This window comes from Populus euphratica, unplaced genomic scaffold (genome assembly GCF_000495115.2).
Source record: "Populus euphratica unplaced genomic scaffold, PopEup_1.0 scaffold1085.1, whole genome shotgun sequence".
Lineage (NCBI taxonomy): Eukaryota > Viridiplantae > Streptophyta > Magnoliopsida > Malpighiales > Salicaceae > Populus > Populus euphratica.
In genome coordinates, this window is record NW_011500930.1 from 63294 (window position 1) to 72358 (window position 9065).

The window sequence follows — 9065 nt, forward strand, 5'->3', positions numbered from 1 at the left end:
CTTTATCCTTGCAATTTAAGTTCTTCAAGTCATCAATCAATCCTTTCATTTATGTGATAGGCCTGTATTAAAAATAGATATTTACCACAAATTATAGGTATCTTATATTATTATATATATTATTATAAAACATGCTTTAGTTAAGGAGTTATTGATACTTCAAATGCAAAATGATGATATAAAACCATGACAAAAATGCACTTTTAAGTACTAATCACTATGTTTTATATATAAAATGCCTTGATATTCTTTGTTGTATGTTTGAAGATACTTTTGGATGAAAGATGCAAAAAGGAGTAAATTTAAGATAATTGACAGATTTGACCTTCAGTTGATGTTTTGCACAGAGCATGAGCTCTAGAGGTCAAAATGAAGTGATTTCAGTGCAATTAAAAAGCTAACATCCATACTTTTCTGGACATCTAAGGCAAGAAAATAAGATAAGGAAAAGCATGGAGATCACTGCTTTCAAAGTCAAATCTCACAATCTGCCAATGTTGACGTTCAACCATTCCGACTTGAATATCTGGAGCTACAAAAGTCCAATTGATAATTTTTTTGGATTCCTGATTCAAAGGTGTAAGCTCAAAGTTTTAGCAAAAAAGAAATGTCATATGAGGGAGATATGATTTTTTAAAAATGACAACTAAATTCTACCAACAAACAGGTTTCATGAAGAAACGAGTTCAAATTACGTTCCAAAGCATCTAAACCGATATCCAAGTTTTTATTTCAACAATTTAGCTCCTCTAAGTCAAAGCTTAAAGATTTCATGCAAGGCTATTTCTTCTTTTTTAGGAAAATAGTTATTGAAGTACTTAAATGTAAACTGTCTACTTAAAGAAGGACTATTTTGTAAAATAAAGACTAGGGTTTCCTAAGATATAAAAAGAATGAGAGAAGAGAAAGGGGGGCAGCCACCCAAGAGGAGAAAAACGCGCTCCTCCTCTAAGAAATTTGAAATTATGCACTCCCTTTTTTTTATTAGTTGTTCAATAAACATGCAAGCTAAACAATTTTTCTTGGTTGTAAAGACATGGAAACCTTCAGATTTCAAGAAATGTGAGATTTATTTTACCTTTTCTTTTCAGTTTACATGATGAATATATTTATTCTCTTATGTTTATTTTTCCTATGATTGTTTATTTTAATTGCTAGAGCGGACTCTAAGTTATTATTGATATTTTAGGGAAAACATTCAATCAAATCAAACATAAATTATGGACAGTTATGTTTTCTTGATTAATCAACTTATCTAGATCTAAAGGCTGCTATTGAATTAAATTACTAATGTGAACACTGTCGTTGTTTGAAAGTTAGGGTTAGTTATACGGCGGATCCGTTAACTAACCAATATTAAGAAGAGATATTTATTCAGAATATAAATTGATATTTTGTTTCCAGGATCAATTCTGATTTTTATAGGTAAATGTGTGCTTGTGATCAAGGTTTGTTATCTTGATAATTTTCTGATTTTATTTAATTTTGCTTGATAGTTTTATGTTTTCTTTTGCTTTAACTTAGATAACGTCCAAAACCCCCCCAAGTTGCATATCATCTAGTATAAAAATCTAACTTGAACCTTCCTCATGGGATCAACCCCTTACTTGCTCTATATTATCTTATGTGTTGTGTTTTATGCTAGGATAATTAATTTATGCGATCGCGACATCGCAACAGGTTTATTTTAATACCACTTTGGCATTTTTAATTGTAAAAGAGTAGTAACAAGATCATCATCAAGATATAGATGTATCTTATTTTCACCTTCAATTGTACTAAATATATGTAATGTTGAGGCATCATCGATAATTGTATTCTCACTATCATCCCTTATCTAAAATCCCTTAAAGTTTATATCAAAAATTTATTTGAATGTAAAACCTCTCGAACAAAAAGGAAAAGATCAGCTAAATAAATCTTTGTTATTTATTCTTCATTTTCGACATGAATGCAATGAAAGCAAGTCAGTTGAGCTGTAAATGAGATTTTGGTCTAAATTTCAGCTAACTCATAAGTAAAATTGTCTTTTGTCATCCCTTATATAGCATATAAGTGAATCTTCATTAATATGAGCTCTACTGGTTGATTACTTTATTATGAGAACAAAGAAAAGCACATCATTTCTTTGCAACTTTGTTCATCACCTTTTGGTATGAGCCCACTAATTAGTTAACCATTAGCATATTTTAGTTTATGGATGTAGGTGTTGTCTTATTTATGATACTCTAGGCTCAATGTTGATGGATTCAATACCAATGATAATTTTAATAATGGCGATGACTTTGGTAATAATGGCAATAATGATTTTGTTTCTTTGAATATTAGTCATAAATTTAGCTCTAGTTATGGCAATTGGATTTTTTTTACTTTTAAAATTAACATTTAAGGTTTAAGCTGAATTATAACCTGTGGTTAAAGCAGAATAAGATGGGAGTCATCATACATACCAGCCTTAGATCTCATTTGCTTGAAGGCATATATATGTTATCACGCTAAACAAAACAGTTTCTCTATTAACATTAGATTTTTTTTATTCAAGGGTTTACTCGCTAGCCTGATAAGAAATGAATCATCTTACTAAATCAATTGTCTCCTTAAAGCCGACATCTTTCTTTTCTCAAGTTCCAATCAAGAAGGTGTAAAACGAGCTTTTCCTATATATGTCTATATAAGATATATAATCAGTTTTATATAATTTCTTTTGACATGATGAGCAGCTATATTCAATAATTTTATCTTGTATGGTGTACATTGAGATGGTAAAATAGAGTTCTAAAAAGTCTACAATGTCATGCATACGTGAACAAAAAAAAATGACAAGTAAATTATGATACAGGAAACCACACAATAGAACATAATTAAAGTATCCATGTCTAAGTAATCATGTATTATTGTACATTAACTAAACTAAATCTTCATAGTATTTTCTACAACATTAATAAAAGAGCATAAATGCCTACTTAGGTTACGTGGATAGTTGGACACAACATTTAAATTAAAGGTTTTTTTAGTTCCCAGATAAACATGTCTAAGCAGGCAATACAATTGTTAAAGAAAGTTAATGGAAGTGTTTGATAGACTAATTGAACATGTAATAAGCAAATATCAAAAAATTAGTCTTATGTAAACATTAACTCTAACATTCAAATTAGGGGGGGGTTTATGATTTTCATTTAAACATACCTAATTGGCTATACAATGATTAATTAACCAATTAAAAACAATATAAGCAAAGATTAAAGAATTAAGGTTTTGTAAACAATAAACCTAACATTAAATTTGAAGACTTTTATGGTTTCCAAAGAAAATATGATTAATCAGGATAAACAATAGTTAAAACTTGTATGGAATCTAAGTTTTATCCATTAAACAACACAACAAACATTGAATTTCTTAAAGATTCTAGTATTGGGAATATCTTTTCAATAGTAACATATTTGAAATATTTTTGTTAAATCTAGTAAAAACAAACTATATTGTAATGAATTAACAATATTTTTTTTATCAATAAAACACACTAAAATTAAATTTTGACATAGGAAAGGGAGACATTACAAACGAGAAAAGAGACTTCAAGTAAACAAATTTTCATTTTCATTTTCATTTTAGTTTTCAATCAACGTGGCGAGTTTTCAATCGACAAGGCAAGAAAAAGAAATAGGGGTACATTTTCTCTCTTCAATTGTGTTTCTATTGGCTTTGAGTGTTTCTATTGGTTTTCTTCTTGGATATTATGTAGTAGGGTAATTTAATTGTTTCATCATTTTCAAAATTTTTGATTGACAAAAAATGTAAATTATAATTTCTAAAAATATAGAGTTAAAGTAAAAAATTAATTAAAATATAGAAGATTTTTTTTATAATCATCCATTTATTTATTTATATATTTCATGAATGAATAAGCAATATAAAAAAGGCTACCCTTCATAAAGCTTTTACAAAAGAAGTGCAAAGAATAGAGAAACTGCATCTTCCAACTGTAAAATGTACGGTATACAAAGATGCTTTTTAAAAGTATTTTTTAATTAAAAATATATCAAAATAATAATTTTTTTATCAAAATCATTTAAAAACATAAAAATATCAATTTAATGTTTGAAACAAAAATAAATTTAAAAGGCATTTTGTAAATCATTTTGAGCCACAAAATCAGACACTCCCGCAGAGGTCCATAAAATGAGAGGGCAACAATGCTTGATTTTGAAAATCATGTTGAAACAAAAAATCAAACACTCCCGTCCACAAAATGAGAGTGCGACAATGCTTGCTGCAGCATACATAATAAATTTCACTAACCAAACTTGAAATTATATTACTCTTCAGATCGGACCTAATCTTATATTTTGCCAAAAGATCAACACAACTTTGCTATAACAGACAGCTTTGCCAGTGAGCACACGTATAAAAGACAACTATAATGAACATGGCGGCAGGCATCTAGAACAAATAAATATACTCAACAATCTTTCTTAGAAACCATAAATTTGGTACCGATATATTCACCACATCAAGGCTGCCTTGCCATCTACTGCCCTCTCAAAGCACTTAACTTTAGCATTCTTGGAGCACAACCACCTCATGAGATCACTGCAGATGTGCCTTGGGAAGTTCCTAATAACGTGGCAACAACAGGATTAATGGGGCAGTTGATGTCTCCCTAGGTAAGTAAGTATTTTCCTGCTCCTGTAGCCTGTTACCTGGCTAAAGTTCAGCTTCATGTATTTTGCAGATCCTTGTGTGGTTGCAACAGTTGCCTTCTTAAGAGACTCAAAACTTTGGTCCAGACGGTTCAGAGGATAGGTAAATGATGTCTTTTCATTATGGTTCTTTTACCAGGGAATGAGACTGTGAAAGACGAACATGCATTTCCTCCTCAAGTATTGCAAATATTTCATCGACCCTACAGAAAGAATACACAACTAATTCAGATCAACACGAATAAACAATTAAACAAGTGCATTGAATACAAATATTGATAAGATTTTCAGAGTGGCAAAATAAATTACTGATTTCTTTACTTTAGTTTTCATAAATAAAGTTACAGCTACAATAAAAATCAAGGGTGATATTTGATGTTAATCCTACATTACAAAAGGACATTTAAATAGCTCGAGCTTACCTATGGGTGTCTATGTTCAGCTCTTCAAGCCATGTAGTTAGATAAACCTGTAATGCAATGTACTTGAGCGGTTGGCATAAATCATGTAAATGGAATCATATTAGCAAATAAGTGAAATATATAACAGGACAATATCTGTTGCATGGCTAACAGTTAGGAATGAAATAATATGTGGTGTACCCTTAGGAGTTTCAATGTACTAGGTGCAGGTTATTTGATAATGCAAGTATAACATTTCAATGTACATATTAGAACATTTTATGAAAATAAATCAGCCATGTACCTGCAAATTCTCATGGTTTGGTTGGCTATTAAATTTTAAGGGAGGCATATCGGATTTCCCTTCCATCAGTCTTGGAGGGACTGGTCCACAAGTATCCTCGGAAAACAAGTTGCACTTTCTCAAATCATCAAACTCTCCAGGATAAAGCTCATTTAACCAACAAAACTCATTAACTTCCAGAGCTTCACAACTAATGGTAAATAACTCCACAACAAGCACACGCTGCCAAAGCCAAAGAATACCCAAGAAAATTGCAAATAAGAATCCCAAACAAAGAGAGATCCTTGAATCCAAAGACCAAATCACATGGGATTTCATCGTGGCAAAAACAACCAACATGTACCTTTAAACTTAATTCAGATATAAACATCAGAACAAGCTCATCTGCTAACTGCTCTGAAATCATTCAAAGATTAAAATCATTAGCCAAAGGTGTGAAAAACTAAGCGACATTTCTTTAATATTTAAAATGAAAAGACATTTTGAGATACAACCTAATGAAAAGAACTGGACAGAAAAGTTGGCACAAAAAATAATAATTGACAACTAATCAATTAGCCACCCATCAGTGCTTGAAATTTGAAATTTTGGAGTCTATTTATGTGGAATTGTTCATCCAGTTTTCCACTTTTTAGACCTATTCTCTTTCTCTTCAACACTCTAACAAATGTTATAAAAAATATCAATCAAGTGGATGAAAAGGGTTGTTTTATATTTCAAAATAAAAAATCCCAGAAAACGGATGGCCATGGATCCACCCATAAAATTCCTAAGCTGCATATTACAAGCTGCTGAACAGTGGGAGATGGGAAGACTGAGAGCTAAGATGGTGGATGGGACTGGTATCAAAGGATCTAAAATCGCTCGATACTGAAGTGGATTTGGTTTATAGTGGAGTTGAATGGCGGAGAACGATCCATATTAACTAGTTTGGGCTTTATGATTGTTATTGTTGTTGTTGTTGTTGTTGTATTACATTCTACTCATTGATGATTGAAAGTAGAACTTGATAAAATTCAAAAAAACAAAGTAGACATGGCTAAAAAATAAAGATATAAAATAGATGACACATTGTTAATGTCATAAGCTGTTCATTAAAAAGGATGGTAACGTCATATCATTAATAGGAATGGCCACATCAAAACTTGGCAAACACTGGGCAAAGTTTTGAAGATTTTACACAAAAATGGCAACACCATACCATTAATAGGAATGGCCACATCAAAACTTGACAAACAATGGCCAAAGTCTTGAAGATTTGGGGATATTCACATACCAAAAGAAGAGATTGACCAAAATGCAAAAACTGGGATGCCACCACCATCACCAGCATCATTTTTATGCTCAAAGCTACATGAAAATTGTACAAGTGGACTGCTGCTTGTTCCTTTGACATAACATCTCATAGATCTACTAGTGTTGACCATGTAAGTTACAACAGCAACCTACAGAAAATCTCACAAAAAATACAATAAATACAACCAAACCAAATTATTTAGAAAAGTTCTTGAGATTTTAATCTAAGATATTCACTCTCAGCAAAAAATGCTCAACGTTGGTTCTTAGAAAAGATTTCAATGCTCATTCAATTGTGTAGTAGTTTGATCCTTGTTATGATGACAACTAAATCAGATGTCATCCTTATTTCTTTTCTTAATATCAAGAGTGGAAATAACAATCATTCTCCAAGCCATTGAAGAATACATGCATACTGCGGTTGGATTCATAAAATCCTATTGTCAAATTTTAGGTCATAGTGCTATAAGAGGCCTTCGTTCTTTATTTAGCTGAGCTTAGTAAAGAATAGAGAACATATCAACAGCTTACTCTATCCTACTAAATACAAAATTTTAGCAGCTTGAGTATTTTACTTGAAACATTTTAAAGGTATCAGAAATTCCTCCTCTATAATGCTAAGTATGATCAGGTCTATATACAAAGGACATGCATTACTGAACATATCGAAAAGTCTTATAATGCTATAAAATATTTTTCATTATATGATTCTTCCTCACAATTTGGGGATCTACAAAACTCAAGCAGAAGGTTGGCTCCATACCATAACTCAATATTACTGCAAAATAGTTTCTTATCAATAAAATGTTTTTTGTTTTTTTTTTTTTTAGTTACATGCTAAGACACATTCACAATTACTAAAAAAAATTATGTATAACAAAGTGTACATACCAAATCCCTGTAAGAGGACAAGAGTTTGCGCCTGTAAAGCTCCTATAGGGGGGAAAAAGAGAAGGATATAAGATCAAGTACAAGGCTATAAGCAAGGAGTCAAGGCAAATTCATGCTTAAAATATTTGCACAAGAATTCTGTTTCAATTCAATACCAAACAAGAACTAGAGGAGAAAAATGACCTGTTGTTTAAGCAACTTTGAACTAGCTTTCTTTCGAAGATCAAGCATGTCGCTTAAAACACCAAGCTCCATTGAAGGTATGTATCTGAATACAAATTCGACCATTATATGACACTCTATAATTTATTAAATAAAAATGAAATGCACACAAAAAAATACACAGAAATTTTTTTTTTTAAAAAAAAAAGCATCACCGCAACAAAAAATACCACAATAGAACCAAAAGAAAGGAACTATAAAGGACAAAGAAGATTAGTTGGCAATACCTTAGCGAGAGATAAGTGTTAACAAGAGAAGTAGCATGTGATCTTCCAGTAGAAGAGGAAGAGACCCATTGTAACCTGTAAGAGGCCAACTTTGACCATTGGTTTCTCAGGTTTCGCTGAGCAGCTGGTCTCCACAGCCGCGTTACTGATGGAGGCAGCGTTGAAGAACTCCACCCAGGGCTTTGTAATTGATAAGAAGAAGAGCTTTTATCTGGGCTTTCCATCAACTGACAACATACACACACACAACAATTACAGTTTAGGGGTATTGACAATATCTCCTTAGCCGGAAAAAACACAAACTAGGAGGTCTCCGGAAAAAGAGCTACTTCCAACAACAACAACAATAATAAAGAAGGGATAGGAAGGAAATAAAGCAAAAAAATAGAAATGAAGGTAGCACAGAAGAGGGATGACAGAAGGTATACCATTGTAGGTTGGTGTGAGCTCTGCGAGGGAGAATGGAGACGATAAAGGTTGCTGGCACGACCGTCGTGTCGTTGGCTGCTGTTGTTGCTAGTTGCTGCTGTTTTCCGGTGTCTGGAGTAACCGTTGCTGCCCCCTGCGGCCGCCAGGGAGGAGGGGCGGTTCGGGTTGGTTGGGAAGAGCGACAACAGAGAGAGGGAGAGAAAAAAGTTATATTACCGGGATATCTCAATTTAGTCACAGACTTGTACATTAATCATCAATCAAGTCCCAAGCTTATAGAATTTATCAAGCTTACAGAATTTATTAACCAAAATTACCGGGATAAACCTTAACCTGATAATAAAGATTGAGTTAATTCAGTACATTACATCAAATTTATAGTTTAAATTATAAGATTAAAATAATTTGATAAAAAATACAAAAATTATAAAATTTATTTTTAAATAATAATTTTTAATTCGTATTAATTTTTTAAACTTATAATCCTTGTTATTAGATTCAAAGCACTATATCTAAAAAAATAAAATAAAACCCAACTCTTAATTAATCAAATATTGAAAAATAAAATTAAAAAATAAATTCAATTATATGAAAG

General features: G+C 31.6%; 1 protein-coding gene across 2 annotated transcripts; it reads right to left on the reverse strand.

The window, feature by feature from the left end:
- Nucleotides 1-4241: 4241 nt before the first annotated feature.
- LOC105116844 (uncharacterized) lies at nt 4242-8718 on the reverse strand. 2 transcript variants are annotated; one of them, XR_840616.1, is made up of 10 exons: nt 8470-8718; nt 8042-8268; nt 7776-7860; nt 7593-7634; nt 6682-6850; nt 5749-5801; nt 5406-5627; nt 5123-5169; nt 4701-4903; nt 4242-4614 (listed from the first exon to the last, which is right to left on the reverse strand). XR_840616.1 is itself a non-coding variant. In XM_011014337.1 (9 exons), the coding sequence occupies exons 1-9, from the start codon at nt 8470-8472 to the stop codon at nt 4822-4824; spliced, it is 930 nt and encodes a 309-aa protein (XP_011012639.1). In that variant the 5' UTR covers nt 8473-8718; the 3' UTR covers nt 4242-4821. The 2 variants fall into 2 exon arrangements, 1 of the variants encoding a protein (XP_011012639.1); XM_011014337.1 differs by having other exon boundaries at nt 4242-4903.
- Between the last annotated feature and the right edge of the window lie 347 nt (nt 8719-9065).

What these genes read in the sequence shown, in the direction of transcription:
- LOC105116844 (XM_011014337.1), bottom strand. An exon ending in AACACTTATCTCTCGCTAAG is followed by an intron (nt 7,861 to 8,041) that starts GTATTGCCAACT and finishes ATTTGTATTCAG; the next exon opens with ATACATACCTTCAATGGAGC. An exon ending in TATCTGAATTAAGTTTAAAG is followed by an intron (nt 5,628 to 5,748) that starts GTACATGTTGGT and finishes TGGCTTTGGCAG; the next exon opens with CGTGTGCTTGTTGTGGAGTT.